General features: G+C 41.6%; 1 protein-coding gene across 3 annotated transcripts in view; it reads right to left on the bottom strand.

Moving 5' to 3' along the window:
• Positions 1 to 24,646, bottom strand: part of Kif3a (kinesin family member 3A) — a 36,876-nt gene extending 12,230 nt beyond the window's left edge. The window contains exons 1-10 of one of the 3 annotated variants that reach the window (XM_027427530.2): positions 24,501 to 24,646; positions 20,886 to 21,159; positions 12,802 to 12,946; positions 12,605 to 12,689; positions 11,044 to 11,149; positions 7,946 to 8,085; positions 7,415 to 7,612; positions 6,972 to 7,146; positions 4,552 to 4,650; positions 1,085 to 1,093 (exon numbers count right to left, since the gene is read on the bottom strand). In XM_027427530.2, coding sequence (XP_027283331.1) covers positions 1,085 to 1,093; positions 4,552 to 4,650; positions 6,972 to 7,146; positions 7,415 to 7,612; positions 7,946 to 8,085; positions 11,044 to 11,149; positions 12,605 to 12,689; positions 12,802 to 12,946; positions 20,886 to 21,159; positions 24,501 to 24,506 — 1,237 coding nt within the window. In that variant the 5' untranslated portion in view covers positions 24,507 to 24,646. Of the gene's footprint in view, positions 1 to 1,084; positions 1,094 to 4,551; positions 4,651 to 6,971; positions 7,147 to 7,414; positions 7,613 to 7,945; positions 8,086 to 11,043; positions 11,150 to 12,604; positions 12,690 to 12,801; positions 12,947 to 20,885; positions 21,160 to 24,170; positions 24,351 to 24,500 lie in introns of those variants that run through there. The other 2 variants (XM_027427527.1, XM_027427528.2) reach the window with 2 other exon arrangements.

Genomic DNA, 24,646 nt, shown 5'->3' with positions numbered 1-24,646 from the left:
AGCCCACACATTCAAGTCCATGTGGCTCTAGCCAGAATCATCGGGACAAACCATGGTATTTTCTTCACATAACAGTTGAAGCTACATATGACCGTGTAAAAGCTTTGATGACCAAGAGTAACTTGATCTTTACGGTACATAGATCTTTAAGGAATGAAGTTTTACCCTGTGCTCCCCTGATACAAGCCTCAGCCTCCAGTGGGAGCCGAAGTGACCTGCCCCCTGTGCAGTCAATGAGCACTTTGATCCCTCCATGGGTAAGAGACTACATAGACTTCTGAAGAGATCTTAAAAAAGGAGATAGGGTGCAGCTCAATCCTTGGCCACCCTGGGTTCATTCACAGAACAAAACACACATACACAGTCTCCTCAACCAAATCAATTTAAAAAACAAAACAAAAATAAAAACCCAATCTCAGAAACTTTTCTAGTTCTCCTTGATAAAATTTTGCACAAGAATTTTAAGTAAATAAATCTAAAAAGGCAGCTGGGCAGTGGTGGCACATGCCTTTGGCCCCAGTGCTTGGGAGACAGACAGGAGTTAAAGGCCAGCCTGGTCTACAAATCGAGTTCCAGGACAATCAGGGCTGTTACTCAGAGAAACCCTGTCTCAAAATAAAAAACAAACAAACAAATCTCAAAAGGCATGTTGATACTATAAAAGGTATTTAGCTTAGTCAAAGAGAAGTAGTGAGCCCTTCTGTTCCCTTTTGCCAGGTGCCACCTGAGTGGAGGTGACCCGGCAGGGCAGGAAAGGGGGGCACTGCAGCAAGTGCCAGCTGGATTAATGTCATCTGTATCTCAAGCACCCATGGTGTGGGCAACATAACTGACTCTTGGCCTTCAAAAAAGGAAAATGCCTGAATGTCGAATCAATTTATAAGTGTATTTTCAAAAACTAGCTTAGTGGATTTTTAGGAATTTAGGAAAAAAGTTTTTTTTAAAGTAGCTAAAATGGAATTTAAAAAAAGACAGATACTTACCTTGTAAAAATTATTAAATTAAAAAAATGTGAAGAACTTAAATAAAAGGTCTTGAGAAATGAGTAACTGCACCATGTGGAGTGCAAGCCAATCACACCAACCTGCTTGGTCTTGCAAAGAAGCGGTAAGCGAGTCGCAGACAGGAAACATGTGCACAGAGATGAGGAGGGAAGAAAGGAAAACATTATTTCCTTTGTAAAACAGAGAGATGTGTAACAGCATTCATTTAGCATGAGCAAAGACATGAATCAAATAATCAAAACTGAAAGGGTCCACAGAAAAAGAAAGCATGTTCCATAAGAAGACACTCACAAATGCTAGACTCAATCCACTCTGTGGTTCCCATGAAATCCCAGGTGCCCACAGAACCCCCTGAGAGTGGAACAGCTCAGTGCATATGCTGATGGATTACAGACATGGAATTGGGAACCTACTAAGACCTGGAAAATATCTAAAACGGCAAAACCAAAACTGAAGTAAATTTTTAAAATTACTAAGTTAAAAGTAACAAAGATTTCATTGTCCATTTCAAAATTTCCCAATTCAATGTTTCTTCTATATAAAGACCCATTACAGGTGTCCCTCATTTTAAGAAAATCCACCAGGTAGACCTGAAGCAACTAGGCAGATAAACTATTTCAGAATAGTTCATACTGATGTGATTAACAAAAGGGATAATGAATTTTAAAGGCAGTAAGTTCACAATATTTTATTTTCCAACCTTATTTTTAAGCAGCTTTCTCTAATTACGTAAAATGAAGTGCACCTGTATAGTAGCAAACTTATTACATTCAGCCTATGAGTTGATTGTTCTGGGTAATTAAATAATGGCTAGAGAAATAAATGACAACTGATGATTCAAGCAAGGGACATCAAACTGCCATTCATATTTTTTAATGGGAGGGGCATACACACAAGTTACACACAGCAACCACATGCTGGGGCAATCCTCTTCTCCACCTCCCAAACACATCCATGTTATGACAACAAAAGTTAAGTGCTAGGCATGAAAACAGCAATTAAAGCTTCTTGAATTGGAAAAAAAAAAGTCTTGAATTGAATAAGGAACAACTCATTTCATAACCTACTTTCATATAACTACTCTCTAAGAATGGTAAGTTTTAGAACAGAAAATTAAATTACAAAGCTTCCTCTCAGATATTTTCTCTCGTTTCACAGTTTATAATACGAAACTGTGCTCCTATGTGGTGTCTGAACAATGCCGTGTATTTTGTAAATTATCCAGTGAGGTCAGATGTTCTGGTAACTTGCTTCAACGGTGTCAACAGACACAGTGTCTTGAGATTCTTGAGATTTTCCCTAGTAGAGCTAGAAGCAATGGTTTCTGCCATTAGTCTGGAAAAGGTAAGGACATAGATAATGCTCTAAGAGACAGCAAGCTGCAAGCTGGCGGAAGCAAGCATCGCTCCCATTTTCTTCTCAAAGTAGAAATAGACAAAATTAAATAATGCTTTTCAACTTACGGTTTACAAAAAAAATTAAGACTGCAGAAGTCTAGACAGACTTTATGAACTCTGTGTGACTCTGAATTTTCTTATCACACTGCAGAAAAAGTCTTAAAATTAACCTGGTAACTTAGCGGTGGGGAATCGTCCAGTCGGGGTCAAACACACTCAGTCTTCTCTCCTGCCTCCGGCTTCACGCATCTCTTTATTTGGAGCTTGTTACATTGGGTGCTGCTGCACCAAAAACCATTAATTTGGACTTGTAGAGATTCAAGACTTGTTCACATCTCTTTCACTGACCAGGATTAGAAATGTATAATGAAGCATAAAAATGAACCCTGAGAATTATTCTTTCACACAGCTTACTAGCTCTCTTTACATTATCTCAGCAGCAAAAGCATGATTCTCTCTTCCACTGTCTCAAACATAGGCTCTGGCCTATGTTTCACAGTTAACTGAAGCCATGGCAGGGTGGGGCCACATGCTTTTCTATTGGGAGCCCAACATGGACCAGTCATGACAGGGAGTGGGGCAGCCATCTCCCAAATGAAGCCCATGAGTGATGGAGAAGCCAGAGCTCTGTTAGAGAAGGTGAGGGCCGCCACTCACGAGGCAAGAACTCATCCAGAGGCTTCTCTATGACAGAACATGTGGAGTCTGAGCTACTGCTGCTGCTACTGCCTGCAAGACAAAGAAACGAGCCCACGGAACCAGAGAGAGGGAACAAGAAATGAACAAGAATACACAGAGAAAACTTGAGTTCTGCAGGAAGAAGTTAGAGGACAATCAAGCTCTGCATTCAAGAGCAACTCACTCTAGCTTAAAACTAAGTAAGTAGTTTAGCTGCTTCCTTGTCACAAAGCCATGCAGGGAGTTAAAACTGCATTTCTTTACAGATCTGCAGTAGTGGCAAACCCCACTACTCATCTAAACATAATTATTCAGAGGGTTGAAATGACAAAATGTCACCTGGTGACATGAAAGTCTATTAATGCTGCTAAGAAAAAGAAACAGCTTTAAAACATAAAAAAAAAAAACAATCACACAATTCACATTACAGAAATCAGTTGCCCTTCATTATAGACAAGGTACTGTTTCCAATTCCCCATCCCCTCAAGACATCATGCTGCCAGACTTAATGACTTATGTCTAAAGCGTGACAGCATAATTGATAATTGACAAGGCTCAGAGAAAAATGTTAAGCTTCTCAGCACTTCTCAGACATAGTTAAAATATTGTAACATATTAAACAGTGGTACATTTTTCTACATAAAACTCATTTTTAGTAAGTGTACTATCTGCTTCAAGTCAGAAAACAATAGTTTACTCTGAAAAACTAGCTATGAATAAAAACATTTTTTAAGTCAGGGACTGATAAACAGTTTTTGAGAAAGGACCAACAGCAAGGTCACTTGCTTTGATGTGACAGTCACAGACCACATGTAAACAAATGATCGAGGTTGTTTTAAGAACAATTCATTTACAAAAACGGGTTCCATATGGACTTGGCCAGCACACTGTACTCTGCCAACTTCTGCCCTACAGAATCTCCAGTCTTTAATCTGGGTTCCCCATAGAGCAGTCATGGGTTTGTTTTCAACAACTGATTAACCATGACTGTGTAGCAGCCTGCAGGAGCTGAGCTCTGAGTTTGAAATGAGGCAGGGACATCCTTTTCTCCATGCCACTGCGGCCTCAGCAGAGCAGTCTTATTTCATGCTGGAAGCGGCCCCAAAGGGTGAGAATGACACAGTTTACCAAGATCAGTGAAAAACTATGATCCTCATTCAAACCTACCAGTGGCAAATGAGTTTTAAAGGTTAACATCACTTAAAGAAAAATCCAACTTTATCCTAATTTCAAAAGCTGGTAGGGACCTAACATAGTTGTAAAATTATAAGATAGTGTACCTACTACCACAGAATTTTACAACTTAAAAATTTTACAAGCAACAATATGGCATCCTGTGTCAGCAAGAGAGAATGTGTGCAAAGTTAACCTGCTGGAACCACTACTATAATTAAAAATACCAAACATAAAGGAGGCATCATTAGGGAGCAATTCTAATCAGTCGTGACCAGTTAGAAAGGAACAACACTTACCCCTTCTCTTCTTCCTTTTTTCTCCATCTTCTCTAAGCTCACCCACCTCATTGTCATCCTCCTCTGACCCACTGACGTCAGAACCTGACACTTCTTCACCTTGGACAGAAATTTAACAATTTTAGTCTGTACCAAGTCACTGTCTATTTAGAAAATGCCTATATCCATTCTCTAAAGTTTTCATTGCTCAAACAGAAATTGAAAATCTATTTAAATGTTCACAGATAGTGTATCTGATAATCAGGTGGAGACTAGGGATCCCTGAGGTTTGCTGACAAGCCAGCCCAGCCTTCTTGGGGAGTTCCAGGTCTGTCTTCCCCTAGCTCACCAAGACAGTGGATAGTATCTGAGAAACAACACCCCCTCTGTCCTAATCACAAGCGTGTGCACATGCTTATATTCATGTACAACCACGCATACAATGTACACTGAAATTTTTTTGGGGGGGTTGAGACAGGGTTTCTCTGTGGCTTTGGAGGCTGTCCTGGACCAGGACAGCTCTTATAGACCAGACTGGCCTTGAACTCACAGAGATCCACCTGCCCCTGCCTCCTGAGTGCTGGGACTAAAGGCATGCACCACCACCGCCCGGAGTACACAGAAATTTTATTTTACTTTTTTAAAAAAAGTAAATTTTGAGACAGGCTCTAATTATGTAGCTCCAGCTGGCTTGGAACTCACAGCACTCTGCCTGCATTTGTCTCCTGAGTGCTGGGTTAAAGATGTGTACCTTCATGCCTAGCTATAAATTTTATTTTTACAGTCCTAAAAGAGAAGTTAAAATCTCTTTTACACCTGTCAGTACAGGTGTAAACATACACACAGATTATGTGGTAGCATTTGAATATTTTTGCATTTGCATTTTTAAAATTTTATTTATTTATTATGTATATGACATTCTGCTTCCAAGTATATCTGCACACCAGAAGAGGGCACCAGGTCTTATAACAGATGGCTGTGAGCCACCATGTGGTTGCTGGGAATTGAAATCAGGACCTCTGGAAGAGCAGTCCGTGCTCCTAACCTCTGAGCCATCTCTCCAGCCCCTGCATTTGCATTTTTAAAAATTTGATAATTAGCTGGGTGGTGGTACATGCCTTTGTTTTCAGAGGCGGGAGGCAGAGGCAGGCCTTTGCCTACAGAGCACAGGGTCAGAAGGACACAAATAAAATGAAACACAATACAAAGAATATGACTTATGACTGCCTCTGGATATGTGCCCAGCATAGTATGTACAAGGACTCGAACATGTGTATCCAATGCACACAGCCATACCACTCACAAGGACCAAGAGGTGCAGCAACACCTGGCTGTGGTGGCACATGCCTTTAATTCCAGCACTTAGGAGACAGAACAGGCAAATCTTTAAGTTCAAGGCCAGCCTGGTCTACATAATGAGTTCCAGGACAGTCCAGGCTACAGAAAGCCACCCTGTCCCAAAGGAGAGAGAGAAGAAGAGAGGGAGACAGGGAGGAAGACAGGGAGGGAGGGAGGGAAGAAGGGAGGGAGGGAGGGAGAAATAAATCATCAAAATGAAGGCATGCATTCAGCACTAACTGGGAAATGAAAGATCTTAAAAAACATACTGGCTACAAATGCCACCTAGTGGCCATTTAAAAATGCCAACTTTATTATCTGTGAAGTGATCCTCTACCCTTTTTCTCAGAACCTGGCTTTCCCCAGACACACTAGCGGCAGCTGGCACCTCTGAGTTTTCCCCAGAGACTCCAATGGCTTGGACACCAGGCTCTTCACCTGCTGTACAGGGACTCTGTGCCAGTCATAGAGGGCTCATCCCCTTGTTGATAGCCTTGGAGTCCCAGAACTGAAAAGGAAGCTCCTTATCACCATCAGTCAGGAATTCAAACTATTTTGTTGTTGTTTTGTTTGTTTTGGTTTCTTGAGACAGAGTTTCTCTGTGTAGCCTTGGCTGTTCTGAAATTCACTCTGTAGACCAGGCTGGCCTCAAACTCAAAAGACTGGCTTGCCTTTGCCTCCCAAATGCTGGCATTAAAGGTGTGGACCACCACCACTGGCTGAGACTTCAAACTTTGTAACCTTCTAGATGGTCTTAGAAAACATTTTCTTAAAAGACCCATATTCCTCAGAAATATTTTTAAATGTCAATGTTAGGGTCCAACAAAGGGTTCATCAGGTAAAATATTTGCCCTCTAAACCTGACATGAGTTCAATCTCTAGAACCAGAGTGCAAGGAGAGAACCAGCTACCATGGGCATCCTCTGACCTTCACACATACCCATGGCATGTGTGTGCTTGCACTCACATATGCCCAACATACACGTAGGCACACACATAGACAAATATCAATGCTAGAGGTTATTGCTTGGCAGGTCATTTTGGAAGCAAATGCAGTGGTCACCAGCATGCCTCAGCTGACAGTAATCTTTGTGAGAAGTTACCTTCCTCAAGCTTTTTCTTCAGCTCTTCTATCTCTTTCTGAAACTGACGGAGCAGAGCATCCTTAGGATCTTCGTTAATTCTCGCTTTGTTTTTAATGTTCTTGGCACGGTTGGCATACCGCAAGGTACTGATGGTTTCATCATAATTATAATCTGCTGGCCCAATATTTGCACACTGTTGAATTAGAAACATAAATTGTTCTACACCGATAGTAATAACACCATTAACAAATGCCCAAGCCACATACGCAGTTTGGTCTTCTAAAAACCAGTATCAATCATACAGGTATGGAAACAATACAACCATGGACAATTAATTACATGTTGTATTACACAAAGAAAAGGGATTGACCTGAAAAATGCTGTTCACATCAATTATGGGAATAAATTAGAATCTGAAATTAGCCTTATATGAAGTAAGTATGCTGTAACTGAAGTCTTACCATCATGGTTTTTGAGTTCCCTCCTAACGAATCCTGCAGAAGACGTGTCAGTTTAGAGTTTCGATACGGCACATGGGTGCTTTTCCCATCCACCAAGGCAGAAATGACATTGCCCAGGGTAGACAGTGAAAGGTTGATTTTTGTAGCTTCCTTGAGGCGCTGTCCTGTGGCTCCAGTCTTTGCTTGTCTTTCTGACCCCTAGTGATAAACAGACAAAAACTAAAAGTTTTTTAAAATCAAGAATACAGTTTTCTAAAATCTGGTTTTTAAAGTAATTCAAAAAAATTCATGTAACATCTGGAATTCACTTCACAATAATGAAGGAAGAAGTATGAAGAGACAGAGAGCCTAGGCAGGAGACGAACAAACAAGCACAGCATCATAACACTACTACATCTTCTCATTGTCAGATATCCCACAGTAATAAGCAACTTAAAATCACAAGTACCACACCTTCTGGCTTTAATTCTTATTAACAGATAAAAGGACCACAAGGACAAACTCTCCCTTAAGTAGCATCCTGTTACTTACTGCGAGATCCACAAGGTGCAGCTTCCCCATCCTGACATGCATGTTTCCATCAACGCCCTTCTCGCTACATTCTATAGTAATTGTAAAGATGGCATGGGATCTTGAACTATGCTCATTCATGTTAGTGGCACCAACAGAACCTTTAACGAAGAAAAGAAACCCTTAAAAAACGGTAACAGAATGACTTGATGTTTACTTTTTTTGTTGTTTTGAAGGGGTATCCTGTAACCCAGGCTATCCTTGAACTTTGATCTCCTATCTCTACCTCTTGAGCACCACCACCCACAGTTTATAGAGTGCTGGGGATTGACCCAGGACTTGATGCATGCTAGATAAGCACTCTACCAACTGAGCTAGCCTCAGCCCAGAGAGTGCCTTTATTAATTAAATACCTGGAACGTTTAAAATATTTGATTGCATCACAGTCAAAGCCACTGACTATGACTAACCATAAACTACAGGTGTTCGGCCACTGTATACTTCTTTCATAATTCACACTATAATTAAAGAATCTGTAATGTACTCACTTTAAAACATAATCATAGCATAACATTCTTTACTTCATTCCCAAATATTATAATCACTGGGCAGTGGTGTCGCACACCTTTAGTCTCAGCACTCGGGAGTCAGAGGCAGGCGAATCTCTGTGAGTTTAAGACCAGGCTGGTCTACAAGAGCTAGTTCTAGATCAGCCTCCAAAGCCACAGAGAAACCCTGTCTCGAACCCTCCCCCCCAAAAAGCCCCCAAAACCAAAAATATAATCACAGAATAACATTCTTCACTTGACTCCCAAATATTACTATGTAAAGATTATAACTATCTATGAATCTGGACATGGTGGTGTATACTTAGGAGGCCAAGGCAGGAGAATGCATTAACCCAGGTGGCCTAGGCCAGCCTTGGAAACAGCAAGATCTTCTCTCTTCAAAAAAATTACACCATAAAAAGAAACAAGTGTTGATGGGCATTGGTGGCGCACGCACGCCTTTAATCCCAGCACTCGGGAGACAGAGGCAGGAGGATCTCTGTGAGTTCGAGACCAGCCTGGTCTATGACAGCCTCCAAAGCCACAGAGAAACCCTGCCTCGAAAAACCAAAAAAAAAAAAAAGAAAAAGAAAGAAAAGAAAAGAAAAGAAAAGAAAAGAAACAAGTGTTGAATAACTGGGGAAAAATTGCTGACAACTCTCTCTAGAGAGTTATGTTTGGGACTCCCCAACTGCAAAATGATTTGCACACACACACATTAGATGTTGCACGAGGAATCAGTGTTACCCACAGTTTGAAACAGAAAGGACCAACAACAACATCAGTTAATCTACTATGGAATAGCTAAGTCAATAAAGGGCTACTAAAAACAATAGATGGATTCATATCCAGTAACATCAAAAGATGCCAGTCCCACAGGAACTTTGTTAAAACATGAAGAGCTGGGCACAGATGGTGCAGAAGCAGACGGAACTCAGTGAGGCAGCTTCATCTATACAATAAGTTTCAGGCCAACCAGGGCTACATGTAAGACTTTGCTAAAAACAAACAAACAAACAAATTTTAACACATGCTAAGCAATCAGTGTGGAAGTTCATTCTTGAAATCCTAGTAAATTAGGAGGCTGAGATAGGAGGATCACAAGTTTGAGGCCAGCATGGGGAAGATAGTTCTTTCTTTCTGGCCTAAAACTCCCTATGCAGACAAAGCTGGCCTCAAACTCAGAGGTCCATTTGCCTCTGCTTCCTGAACACTAGGATTAAAGGTATATGCTATCATACCTGGCAAGATTTTTACCCTTTAGATTAAAAATCTGCAACAATTACTAGAAGGAGAAAATGTTAGCTTAATTTTGCTTTTCTTTTCAACAGAAGGGAAGCAGTATATATTCTGGCTAACTCAGACTAGTAGCCTACGTTCAAACACTCACCCTACCACTTAGCAATTATATTACCTTAGACATGGTATTTAAAATACATCTCAGTGTCCTTATTTATGAAGTAGGAACTTTATGTCCCCATAGACTACAGTAAAGACTAATTGATCATCCCCATAAAGCGCACAGCACAAGCATTTCCCACTCACTAAGTGCTCAACCAAAATGTTACCAATATTTTAATGAGCAAGCTGTAACAGTATGACAGCTTCAAAGACTGGTACTATTAAGAGGATGGAGAGTGGGGTTTGGTGGCACCACTTTTAATACCAGCACTTAGGAGGTAGAAACAGGCAGATCTCTGTGAGTACAAGGCCCTCCTGGTATATACAGTGAGTTCCAGGACAGCCAAGGCTATGTAGAGAGATCCTTTATCAAGAAAACAAAAACCAAACAAACAAAAAAGAGGCTGGAGAGAGATGATCCTAAAGTTAGGAGTGCCTGCTGTTCTTCAGAGGACCTGGGTTTGGTTCCCAGCACTCTTGGCTGATCACAATTGTCTGTAACTCCAGTGCCAGGAAATCTTATGGCTTCTTTTGACCTTTGTGGGCACTGCATACATGTGATGCACTTCCATGCATGCAGGCAAAACTCAAAACTCTCATACAAATAAAATAAAAAGAAATAAAATCTTACTAGGATAGTAAGACCCTGTCTTGAAATAATTAAGGAAGGAAGGAAGGAAGGAAGGAAGGAGGGAGGGAGGGAGGGAGGGAGGGAGGGAGGGAGGGAGGGAGGGGAAGGAGGGAAGGAGAGGGGAGAGAGGGAAGGAGGGAGGGAGGGAGGGAGGGAGGGAGGGAGGGAGGGAGGGAGATTGGTACTAATGAAAAGGAAACTTCAGTCAGCATGAAAAACAATCTGTTATTGTTCACTTATATATGTTCCCTAGATAGTAAATAAAATACGTGACTTTTTAAAAAAATTCAGCCTTGGAGCTAGAAAGATGGCTAAGAGGTTAAGAGCACTGAGTTCAATTCTCAGCAACCACATGGTAGCTCACAATCATCTATAATGAGATCTGGTGGCTTCTCCTGGTCTGCAGGCATGCAGATAAAACACTGTATACATAATAAAGATTAAACAAAAATTCAATATCTATGGGGCAAAAGGCATTATTTATTTGCTTCTCAACCAGCATTCCAATGTAGGCATTTCATATTATGTACCACACTTACGATTTTTGTGGCCCAATGTCATGATTCTATCCATGTCGTCAGCATTATTGACCACATAGGCTGATAAATCTTTGATATATACTCCCACGTCAGGCCTTTCTTTAACCTAAAAAGTGAACAAAAATCATGCTAAGACTTTATATTTATAACAATAAGTTTTCCAGTTACTTACTGAGCGTCTACTGTTATACATGGGAAGATAGTTGAATATGGTTATAAACAATGCCCATACCTCACAAAGGTAGTAAGCAATACATCAGTACAAATTAATACTGCACACAAAATTAAATGTGATGATGTCATGAATAAAATACAAGATAGTATGAAAGGATAGTTCACTGAGTGCGTGCGTGCATGCCTATGTGTGCGTGTGTGCATGGTGCGTGGTGCGTGCGTGCGTGCGTGCGTGTGTGTGGTGCATGCCAGGGCACACATGAGGTCAGAAGACACATAGGAGTGTGTGTGTGTGTGTGTTGTGTGTGTGTGTGTGTGTGTGTGTGTGTGTGTGTGTGTGTGTGTGTGTGTGGTGCATGCCAGGGCACACATGAGGTCAGAAGACACATAGGAGCTGGTTCTCTCCTTTCACATGTGAATCCCAGAGATTAAACTCAGGTCCTCAGGCTTGGTGGCAAGCCCCTTTACCTGGCTGAACCATCTTGTCAGCCCTGGGAATGTATTCAGGGACAAGCTAGTTAAAAGTAACAGGGTAAGCTTCTGCAACATGATATTTAACCTAAGACTTACAAAAATAGAAGACAGACTGCTTTGGGATAGGAGAACACTGGCAAGGATTTTCAAATAGAAAAATCAAACTGGGCACTTACAAAAATAAAAATATTCCAATACTAGTGTCTAAAAGGCTCATCTTTTCTTGTTTGTCTTGTATCTAAAAATATTTTAAGATGGCAATATCTCCCAAATTTACCACCCGAACTCAGCAGCCATACTTCAGTGTCTTATGCTCAAATGGGTTTGTACTTATAAATGACACATGCAGGTAGTTTTTTGTTTGTTTGTTTGTTTTTTTCCGAGACAGGGTTTCTCTGTGTATCTTTGGAGCCTATCCTGGCACACGCTCTGGAGACCAGGCTGGCCTCAAACTCAAAGAGATCCGCCTGCCTCTGCCTCCCGAGTGCTGGGATCAAAGGTGTGCGCCACCAACACCCAGCTAAGGGAAAGGATGCAGGTAGTTTTTTAAAAGTACCTGTTGTACAAAAGGGATCTTAATTTCGCAAGCACTCTATTCCAAATTTTTTCATATTTCTTTTTATTTATTCTTTTCTCACACAGTACATCTCAACCACAGCATCCCCTTCCTCTACTCCTCCCAGTCCCCATTTCCCTCTGCCCCTGGACGTCCCCTCTCTCCCTAGACCCACTGGTCCTCCCTTTCCCTTCAGAAAAGAGCAGGCCTCTCTGGTTGTCCTAGAACTCACTCTGTAGACCAGGCCTAGAACTCACAGAGATCCACCTGCCTCTGCCTCCTGACTGCTGGGATTAAAGGCGTGTGATACCACAACCTGCCCTTCAATTTTTATCTTAACTCCAAGTCCATCCTTACTTCCAACCGCTGAGACTGATCCTTGCCCAAAAGGTCTCGAACTTCTTCATTATATATCTCCAAGTATGACACTCGAACCAAAAACCTGCAAGTACAAAGGAATATTCAATGTCTTAAATATGTTTATAAATTTGATGCCTTGAGGTCTTTCTCAGGTCTGAACCTCTCACTATTAGGAAATGGAAGCACTCTCTCACCTTGTGTCACCCTCTGCTTTTGCGATGTGACCAAATATGTGAGCAAATGAGTTTGGGATGACCCCTCTGAGCCCTGGCACAGCACGGACGCCTTCCATGGTGAAAGTCTTGCCTGTCCCAGTCTGTCCATATGCAAAAATGGTCCCTGAGAATGGTGCAGAAAGTCTGTTATTTCCAGAGTCTGATGATCCAGGACAATGAATCTTAAATTAAGCTGTTGACACTGTCATATAACATACTCCCTAAAATAAAACTTGATTCTAAAGCTGGGCACAATGGAACACATCTATAATCCCAGCACTGGAAAGGAAAATGTAAGAGGATCATTACAAGTTTGAGGGTAGCCTGGACTACGACATAAGACTGTTTAAAAAAAAAGCCAAATGGTGGTTGCACATGTCTTTAATGCCAGCACTCAGAGGCATTAAAGTTCCAGGACAGCCAGAGTTACACAGAGAAACCCTGTCTCAAAAACAAAAACATATTCTAGTACACATTCAACCAATGTACAATATGTATCAAGTATTAGCTGGCGGTGGCAGCATACACCTTTGATCCCAGCACTTGGGAGGCAGAGGCAGGTAGATTGTTCGTTCAAGGCCAGCCTGGTCTATAGAGTGAGTGCCAGGACAGGCTCCAAAACTACACAGAGAAACTAACTAAGATGGAGTAATAAAGACTAAATTAACCAAATATCCTGGCTAGAATTGAAAGTAGAAAAAAATGAAAGCAAGAGTTTTCAAAACAATTAATTAAAAAACAATCTAATCCAGGTGTGGCGGCATACACCTTTAGCGCAGCACCCAGGAGGCAGAGGCAGAAGCAGAGGCAGGTGGATCTCTGTGAGTTCAAGGCCAGACTGGCCTATATAGTGAGTTCTAGGACAGTCAGAGCTACATAAAGAAATCCTGTCTCAAAAGCCAAACAAAATTCTGGTCTCCATGCTCCTGCCCTTAACTAAAGCCCTGAGAAAACTTCCTTATGCCAGGGCCTGGGTTGGCTTAGTCTTATGCTACCTCTTCAGCCTCACCTGAGGACTGAGACTGGGCCCTCATTCACCCTAGTTCCTCAGCCTACAGCAGACACAGGCAAATGCTTGCTGAATAAGGTCAAATACAGAGCTTAGGAAAGACCAACAAATCCAGGTCACAGAACAAGAGAAGGCCACAAATAGAGGCCAGCAGACTTCCTGTGAGAACTCCAAAATGAGACTCAAGTGACCAAAATCTGGAGGAGGCAGTGTCCTGGGGAGAGGGATGAAAAGAACACTCTGGACATTGGCAAAGGATGCTCAAGTATGAGTACCCACCAGAATACATGGAGGAGGAAGGAAGCCATCCAATGGGGGTGGGGGAGAAGCATGTTTGGAAAGATTGGAAAGAATGATCAGTATTCACACTAGCCAAGAACAAACAGACTGGAAAACACCACAATTCACAGGATGTTTAGTACAATACACAAAAGGATCTTACCTCAATAGTGGAGAAGGATGGAGCACTGTTCTGGTCTTTATTAGCCAATCTAGAAAGAGATCTGAAACTAGGCATAGTGGCACATGTCTATGATACCAGAAGTTGGAAGGCAGAACAGGAGGATTCAAAATCATTCTGGGCTATATGTGAGTCTGAGGCCAACCTGGGCTATATAGCAAGTTCGAGGTCAACTTAGGCTACATGAGACCTTGACTCCAAACCAACAAGAAAGAAAGGAAGAAAAGGGGCAGGAGGGGGTAGGTGAGGAACAAAGAAGAGAGAATGAGAATATGTCTCCCTAAAAGGGTCAAACTGGTTTTCAAGTAACTGCTCTGAGAACAAAAGGTTTATAGAACTAAAAAAGACCAAGAATTATGGTAAAATTCACAATGTCTAGCATCCAACCAGAAATTGCCACATCCACAAAAGAGCAAAATGATATGGCCTACCAGAGAAGTTAGTCAGGGCTGGAGAGATGGATCATCAGTTAAGAGGCCTGGCTACGCTTTCAGAGGTACTGAATTCAATGTCCAGAAACTACATGGTAGCTCACAACCATCTATAGTGGGATCTGATACCCTCTTCTGGCATAAAATTGTACATGCAGATAGAGCACTCATACATAAAATAAATAAATCTTTTCTTAAAAAAGAATATTTTATAATAATAAAAAAAGAGATCAGTCAACTAAAACCAAATCAAAGCGAGAGCTGCCAGAATTAGTGCCCAAGCAATCAACAGGGCTAGAGATATGGATGTGAGAGATGAAGACCCCAGGCATGTAGACACATAGACCACAGGGTGGGGGGTGGAAAGTGCAGTGAGAGTGCTAAGAGCAAACGAGGCATCATAGAGGGATCAGTACTTTAGAAAACATAATCCTACAAGCAAAACAGAGAAGACAGAAAACAAAAGTGGAGCAGAGCATCAGGCAGCCACAGGACAGTTTCAGTGTTCCTACACATCTCTGGAGTTTCCAAAAGAAATAAGGACAAGGACTAAAACTATTTAAAGAAAGACAGCAGAAAATTTCCCACAATGGATGCAATCTGTAATCTACAAACCCAAAAAGTTTAGTACCACAAACACAAAGAAAGACCCAGCAAAGCATACGGCAATCAAATGAAATGAAACCAACAATAAAGCAAAAAGTCTTCAAGTCAACTGAGGAGAAAGACACACTTGTGATGATGGTGGGGCAAGCTCCACTGCAGCTCCCTACTAGAACTGCACTTCCAGGACACTGAAATGGTTCTGTGGGAAAGAGGCACTTGCCATGCTAATCTGGTCACCTGAGTCTGAACCCTGGCCCCACTGTGACAGTGAAAGATGAGAACCAACTCCACGGAGATGTCCTCTGGCTTCCACACAAGCCCTTGGCCAAGTACATGCCTTTCTCCTCCCATTTCTCTCTCTCTCTCTCTCTCTCTCTCTCTCTCTCTCTCTCTCTCTCTCTCTCTCACACACACACACACACACACACACACACACAGATACACACAAGTACACTTTTTAGAAAAGAAATGTGCTTTCAATATTTCAATATCAAAACACAAATGGATTAAAAGGATGGAGAAAAGACACACCATGCTAAGAACAATTAAAAGAAAAGTTAAAGTGTCTATATCAATACCACACATAGCCAGTTCCAGAGCAGAGTAAGGGGGATGATTTCACAGAGTAAAGGACGTAGCTTAGTGGTAGAGCACTTGCCTAGCAAGCATGAAGCCCTGGGGCAGAAAAAGAAAGAAAGAACGAAAAGAAAAAACAGAAAAGAACAATTTCACAATTTAAAAAAAAAAGTCACCAAGTCTCTGTGAGTTCGAGGCCAGCCTGTTCTCCAGAGCGAGTGCCAGGATAGGCTCCAAAGCTACACAGAGAAACCCTGTCTCAAAACAAAACAAAACAAAACAAAACAAAAAGTCACCACGATGGCAAAAAAATCCTAAGTATTCATGCACTTTCTCACAGAGTCCCAAAATATAAGAAAAGGAAAGAACAAAAAGTAGGAAGTCCAGCATGGTTGTTCATATGTTTAATCCCAGCACTGAGTTCAAGGTCAACCAAAGGTTCCTAGTGAAACCCTGCTTAACAAAAAAAAAGGCAAATCAGAAAATGTACTCAGATTTCTCTGTGATTGACAGATCAAAAAGACAAAAGAGCTGAACAATGCTAGCAAACCAACTGACTAGTAAATGTTAAAAGAATACCCCTGCCTCAACAGTAGAACACACAGCCTTTTCAAATATACACAAGGCATTTAATAATACATTACATTCCAGGGAAGGAAAAAAGTCTCAATAAACCTAGTAAGATTCAAATCACAAAAGTATGTTCACTAGCTTCAAGTGTTAATTTAATTAATCTTTATCACACAACACTAGCTAAAATTAAATTAGTGTAGAATCAACAGAAAACCTCTGGAAAAAAACCCCACAAAATATCTCAACTAAATATAAATAACATATAAACAAAGTATTAAAGAATCAATGAGGTGGATGATTCAATGGGTAAAGTGCTTGTCACACAGGCACAAGGACCTGAGTTCAATCACAACATAAAAAGCCAGAGGTGGTGACATTCGCTTGGATTCCAACACTGAGGAGGATCCTGGAGCTCACTAGCTAGCCTACCCAGCTCCCTATCTCAAAAACAAGGAAGATCCCTCCTGAGGAACAACACTCAAGGTTGACTTCTAGCCTTTGCACACATGTGGGTAATACATGCAAGCATTCGGCACAAACATCAAGGCACGCGCGCGCGCGCGCGCGCACGCACACACACACACACACACACACACACACACACACACACACACACACACACACACACAAGAAAGCATTCTGAAATGGGTGTAAGTGAAAACATGATTTGTATGTCAAAGTCTTAGGTGACACTAAAGCAGTTATGTGAGGGCAGGATATATTACTAAACTATATTAGAGACATGAAACGACTAAACAGCAACCTCAGTTCCCACCTTAAGAAAACAGAGGCTGGGTATAGTGGCTCAGGCCTTTTATCCAGCACTCTGGAGGCAGAAGTAGAAGAACTTCTGAGTCCCAGGCCAGGCTGGCCTACAGAGTCAGTTCTAAGACAGCCAGGTCTACATGAGAGACTCTGTTTCCAACAAACAACAATCAAAAGGAAAAAAAAAAAAGAGAGAGAGAGAGCAAGAGGAAAATTAAATCCAAAGTCAGAGAAAAGGAGCAATTAAGATTTGAACAGAAATCAGATAGAAAACATGACGCAATATAGGAAAAGTGAAAACTACCCCAAGTATAAATCTCCAGTCAGGAAAAAAAAAGACGCAAATCACCATGTGGGGACCAGAAAGGTTAACACAAAACGAAATTGAAGACAAAAGGTTGGAAAGAAAAGTAAAAACTGTCTTCACTGGCAGACAATATAATTATGTATGTAGAAAATCCTAGAGAATTTTTTTTTAAGTATAAGGGTCTGAATTTGATCTCCATCCCCCACCCGAGGGGCAAACACTAAAACCAACTAGAATTACTGTTTAGCATGGTTGCAGGATACAACCTTGCTAAATATATGAAATCAATATATAAAATCAACTGCAAGTCATGAAACAGCACTTTGTGCCATTAGGCCAACACTACCAAAATGACAGTAACAGATGCTGGCAAGGGCATGGAGAAACTGGACGCTCACATTGCTAGTAGGAATACGAAATGGTGATGTCACTATGAAATACCATTTGGCAGTTCTTCAAAAGGTCAAATGAAGTTACCTCGTGAGACTCAGCAATCCCACTCCTAGGTGTGTATGCTCAGAAAAGTTAAAAGCATGTACAAGAGTATCCATAACAACATTATTTCTAACAGCCATAAAGCAGAAACAACCCAAATGTTCAACTGATAAAAGTACAAATAAAATGCATCTATACAATGGAATATTATTTGGTTATTGAATGAATACCGATTCATTCTACAATAAGAAGGAACCTAGAAGACACTGTGCTAATGAAAGAAGCCAGATAAAAGACTACTTGGTATGTGAGTCCCTTTCCATGAAATGCCAGGGCAGGAAAACTCAGCAGAGCACCAAGGACCAAGGTGAGAGGACCAAGTGGCTGACACTGAGATGCAGAATCCTTCTCGGGTAGCTGGAAACTGTCTAAGAACACTGTGATCCACTGAAAACCTATGAGTCCTACATTATAAAATGATGAGTGGATTTATGTCACTTCAATTTTATCTTAATAAGAAAAAATACTTAAAAACCAAATACATGCCGGCCACTGGTTGTGCACACCTTTAATCCCAGCCCTCGGGAGGCAGAGGCAGGCAGATCTCTGTGATTTTGAGACCAGCCTGGTCTACAGAGCAAGTTCCAGGACAGCCTCCAAAGCAATACAGAGAAACCCTGTCTCGAAAAACCAAAATAAAACAAAACAAAAACAAAAATCATTTCTGTATACAGATATGTATGTATGTATGTATACAGATATATATGTATACAGGTATATATATACACGTTATTTTGTTGTTGTTGTGCTTTTTTTTGTTTTTTTCTGAGACAGGGTTTCTTTTCGTAGCTCTGGATATCCTGCAACTCACTCTGTAGACCAGGCTGGCCTCAAACTCACAGAGATCCACCTGCCTCCTGAGTGCTTGGATTAAAGGTGTGCACCACCACCGCCCGTCATATTTCTGTATATATACATATTTCTGTATATCAACAATACTTAGTCACAAGATAAAATTAAGCACACAATTCTATTTACAATAGAATGCTGAGAAGTAGGCAAGAAAGAGGCTGAGTGGGTAAGACACTTGTCACCAAACCTGACAACTAAGTTTATTCCTGGGATTTCCATTGTAGACAGCAAGAAATGACTCCCCCAAGTTGTCTTCTGGTTGTTATACACATGTCCTCATGTAAGTAAGTAAACATAATTTTTAAACTTATAAGAACAACATGAAGCTGGGCAGTGGTGGCTCACGCCTTTAAACCCAGCACTTGGGAGGCAGAGGCAGGCAGATCTCTGTGAGTTCGAGACCAGCCTGGTCTACAAGAGCTAGCTCCAGGACAGATTCCAAACCCACAAAGAAACCCTGTCTCGAAACACACACACACACACACACACACACACACACACAAAGAATAACATGAAAACTATTAGAAGAAGTGAGAGTTTAATTAAGCAAGACATAAACAGACAGTCATGTTAATGAAACAGAAGACTCCTTAGTGTCAGTACAGCAATTCAACACAACTGGATCAATATCCCAAAAGGTATTTTATGGAAACTGTCAAGTTGGTTATAAAATGTATATGAAAATACAAAGGGCAAAACCAATTTTGAAAACAAAAAAAAGACAAACAAACAAACAAACTCAGCCAAGTTGGAGAATGGTTGCTACCTAACTTCAACAGCACTACAAAGCTACTGCTATCAAGGCAGACTAGCTATGGAATAGGACAAGCAGTCCAAAAGTAAGTACACATATTTATGTAGATTGATTTTTAACATTTCCCCCACCCCCCAAAAGCCAATTCAATAGCAAAAGAAGGAACTTCTTGTTGGCTTTGTTTTGGGTTTTTTGGGGGGTGGGAAGCAGGGTTTCTCTGTGTACCCCTAGCTTTCCTGGAACATGCTTTGTAGACCAGGCTGGCCTCAAACTCAGAGATCTGCCTGCCTCTGCCCCCAAGTGCTAGGATTAAAGGCACACACCACCACCATCAAATGATGTTGGAGTAATGGGGTATCTATATATACATATTTGTATCTGTATATATGCTTACCACTGACAATCCAAATTCAGAGATCTATCCAAGACAAAAACATATAGCATCATTATTTATCTTAGTAAAAAGGCTGTATTTCCATCAATTGGTAAATGGACAGTGTGTGTTACAGACATACAACAGAATGCAATTCAGAGAGATGGCGGCTAGAGAATCAGGAAGGAGTTCGAGTCTAGCCTCAAGTACTAACAAATTCAAGGTCAACCCAGGCTATATGAGACCCTGTCTCAATAAAGAAACACAATTCAGTAGTATAAAAAAAAATCACAAAGTAAGCCAGGTATGGTGGTGAAAGCCTTTAATCCTAGCACTGGGGAGGCAGAGGCAGGAAGATAGGAAGACTTCTGATCAGCCTGGTCTACAGAGAACAGCCAGGGCTAGAAAGAGAAAAACTCTGTCTCGAAAAACCAAACCAAAATGTGAACACAACACACGCACTCACGCACGCACGCACTGCACACATGTGGTACAAGCACAGACCTATACATAGGCAAAAATACTCACACATATAAAATAAAAATAAATAAATAAATAAAAGATGGCATTTTATGATGTCACTTAAATGAAATTTCAAAAAGAGAAAACTATGGTGCTGTGATGGCAGATCAAAGGGTGCAGGGTGGGAGGTTGCAAGAACAGTGGAAAGGAATGCTTGAGGATGACATTAGGGTTCTAAACAGTACTGTGAGGTCTCACAGCCGTATATGTTTACCATAATTCATCAAGTTGTCCTTGCAAGTGGTAAACTACTTATCTTAGTGGGCATTACTTTTACAACAATAAAGTGGGATTTTTTTGTTTTTTGTTTTTTTTTTAAGCAAGCTGCTTATTCACTCACCATTGTAGCCTTCCAGAACAGAATCAATAATAGGTCTTGCAGTTAAGTTATATACATCAAGTTGTTTACTTTCTGGTCCAAAAACAGTATCAAAAGTAAATGTCTTTGGAGGTTCGTTGGAAGAATCAGTCTTATGGACGGTGATAGTTCCCCTCATCTCATCCACGCTGACGGCCTGTCTATAGCACATCGATTTCTCTCTTTCATTGAGGGGCCGGCACCTAACAACAACCTTCACATTATCGCAGCTTTCTGGCTTCTCGGATTTATTGATCTGGTGGAGACAATGTTTACAAAGAATGAAATGAACATTCATATCGCCCTAAATTCATCATTGAAAAAGGCTATTTTTCTACCTCAGCACCCTGAATGTGCTAAGACCTCACAAGTCTTTATTAAATGCATATATATATGATGCAAAGAGGAAATTTCTTTTACAATACAAAAGACAGGAGAGAAAACTCTAGTTTATATCTGTAGTAAATGCTTCAAATGCAGAAAATAGACTAGTATATATGACATTTACTCAACAGTCCCTGACATCCTCTGAATTTCCTGCCTGCAAAAAAGCACATGTGAACATGGTTGACAAGCTTTATCAAGAATGTAAGAGGTCAATCTAGGCACTATGGTGCACACCTTTGATCCCAGCACTCCAGGAGGCAGAGGTGGGTGGATCTCTCTGTGAGTATGAGACCAGCCCATATAATACAGTGAGGCCCTGTCTCAAAACAAACCAACAATGTATAAGGTCCTTTGCTCTCCCATGGCATCTAGTTTCATTTTCTAGAATGCATTTGTAAAATTTTTATCATATGAAACACCCATACATGACTTACTATCTCTACAGAAGACAACAGTAAGTTAAGGACAGAGAAGGCCAAAGACATACAAGGAAAAATGTCTAATGAATGTTTGTATAAAGTTTTGATTTTCAAATTTTTACATGACTAAGAAACTAAATCAAAACAGTCCTATTACTATCGATATGCTTCTCTCCAACTCAGCCTTCATTACCCTAAGCTAAGTTACATCACTGGGCCCTGCGTGACAGTCTCCTAACTGTGCTCCTGCATCGAATTAAGCAGCCCTTCAATCTATCCTCCTACATGATAGTGTAAACACAAATCAAATCATGATACTCTCCAATGTAAAACTTTCCCACAGATGACAAGCCCAAAATAAAAAAAAAAAAAGTTATGGCAGTATAGAAAGGTCTCTAGGTTTTACAAAATACTCTGCCTCCTCTCAGCCACAACACCCTGGGTTTCATGATCTTTTCCTGGAATCCTTATTCACTTAGATAATATCTATTTAATCCTTCAGTTTTCAGGTCAGCAGCCACTTCCTTTGGGAATACTTCTCTGACTAGGTCAAATGTGCTTTTTTTTTTTTTTTTTTTTCCTGAGCGCACATCCTGCTTTTCAAGGATACTGTTTTACTCTTGTTTGCTTCTGGATTGATATCTGACAATCTATCTCCACCTGAGTTCCAACAAGCAGTCAAGGGGCATAAAATTTCTTTATTTGGCTCAAATTTACAGGGTCTCATGATACAGGGCAGTCTGGAACTCACTATATGCTAAGGATAGCATTGAATTCTCTCTTTATTATTTTATTATTACATATCTATTATTTATTATTTTATTTTATTTTTGGTTTTCTGAGCCAGAGTTTCTCTGTTTAACAGCCCTGGCTGTTCTGGAACTCACTCTATAGATCAGGCTGCCCTCGAACTCACAGAGATCCGCCTGCCTCTGCCTCCAGAGTGCTGGGATTAAAGGGATGCACAACCACCAACGGGCTGCAATTTAAGTCTTTTAAAAACAAAAGTAGGTCTGTATCTGTAGGTCAACATTCTTTTATGGCAACATTTGCCAATTAATCAGAGCCTATTTCTATCATGTACCACTCATCCACTTCATTTTATTAACACTGTCTTTTCTCTGTTAGTGTGTATGGTTTTCACCTCTGCTTCAAAAGGCAAGCTTCTCTTTCTCCAAAGTCAAAAACTTGCCAAATGGAGCTGGAGGCATGGCACAGTGGTTAAGACCATTTGCTGCTCTTGCAGAGGACCTGGACTCAGTTTCCAACATGCACATGGCAGCTCACAACTGCTTATAACTCCAGTTCCAAAAGAGCCACAAGCCCTTTTCTGCCTTTCCCTGGCATGTGTGCACATACATGCATTCAGGCAAACACTCATACACATAAAATTGAATTTAAAAAATGCCTGGCAAGTTTTGCTCAACCAACCCTACCACCTACATGGTTAGCATATATACAGCTGTTTATTGAATTAACACCTGTGGTGCTTTATTATTTATGATTTATTAAAACTTGCCTGAGTATTCAGAAAGCAAAGTCAGCCACAAGTCATAGAAGACAGGCACACACTTTTAATCCCAGCAGCCAGAAACTAGGACGTGGTGGTACACACCTTTAGTCCTACAACTCAGGATTAAGAGGTAGACGGATCTCTGTGTCCAAGGCCATCCAGATCTACACAAGATTGATCCAGTCCCAAAGAGAATTAGCTCACACGAAGATGTTATCAGCTCCTGGGATCACACACCTTTAATCCCAGTATTAGGAAAGGTATATAAGACAGGAGAAAGGTCTCAGTATCAGGCATTCATTCTCTAGCAACCTTGAGAATAAGAACGCCCAGCCCTTTTAGAGATAAGAGCTCTCTGGTAGCTTGCCTGCTTTGCTTCCCTGATCTTCAGGTTGAACCCCAATATGGTGGGTCTTTTATTTATTTGTGCTATAAGTGCCGTGAAAGCAATAAATAGAAACAAACATTGAGCCGGGCACTGGTGGCACATGTCTTTAATCCCAGCACTCAGGAGGCAGAGGCAGGCGGATCTCTGTCTACAGAAAGAATTCCGGGACAGCCAAAGCTACACAGAGCAACCCCATCTCGAAAAACCAAAAAGAAGAAAAAAGAAAGAAGCATTGAGCACTTTGTGCTGAATGCCAACCCTTGTCCTTCAAGTGTCCTGTGCATTATTTTATCTTTCCCTGATAAAAACCACAAGAAGTTTGTGTGGAAACTAAGGGTCCTGGCAATTTGAATAGCTGTCGTTGGGCTCATAACCAATAAATAACCTTCAGGGCTCAAGTCTTCTCCAACGAGACTTACAACCACCCCCTTATTATGGCACGCTAACAGTCCGTGAGATTTTAGAAGGTAACCAAATCGCCACCGCGTACTCACACAAAGACACCTACGGGTTACATTTTGCACCATAAGCTAAGGCGCCGGAGAGGAATGACAGCTTACACTCTGGGGAGTCGAGGACCAAGAGTGGACTCTGGGGTCTCGGGCATCCGCACGACCCTCGCGGCGGCGGGCAGCCACCAAGCCCCGGCTGCCGGGCAGCGCGAGCCGGGCGGTAAGCAGCACGCAGTGGGGCAACAGGGCGGGTCCCGGGTGCCCCACCCCCATCCCGGTGCTCGCAGGACCCCAGCCCCGCCGCCCTGTCGCCCTTCCACGCCCAGGCCTCGCGGCCTCACCGCCCCGCCCGCTCGCCCGCCGCGCGCTTCTATGGCAACGGCCGCGCCCCCGAGCAGGGCCGCCACGATGAGTCGGAGCTCCTGCGGCGCTCCTCACCGGCATGGTGGCCGCGTCCCGTGCTCCTCCAATGTACCCGCTCGGGATGCAGCCCAACACCACCGCGTTTGCGGGCGAGGTTGGCCACAGGCGACCGAAACACCCCGGGGCTCTAGAGACTGCGGCTCACTCAGCGACAGAGGGCA

The sequence above is a fragment of the Cricetulus griseus genome, chromosome 7, assembly GCF_003668045.3.
Source record: "Cricetulus griseus strain 17A/GY chromosome 7, alternate assembly CriGri-PICRH-1.0, whole genome shotgun sequence".
In the NCBI taxonomy this organism is placed as follows: Eukaryota; Metazoa; Chordata; class Mammalia; order Rodentia; family Cricetidae; genus Cricetulus; species Cricetulus griseus.
This window is presented reverse-complemented; position numbering and strand designations above follow the sequence as displayed.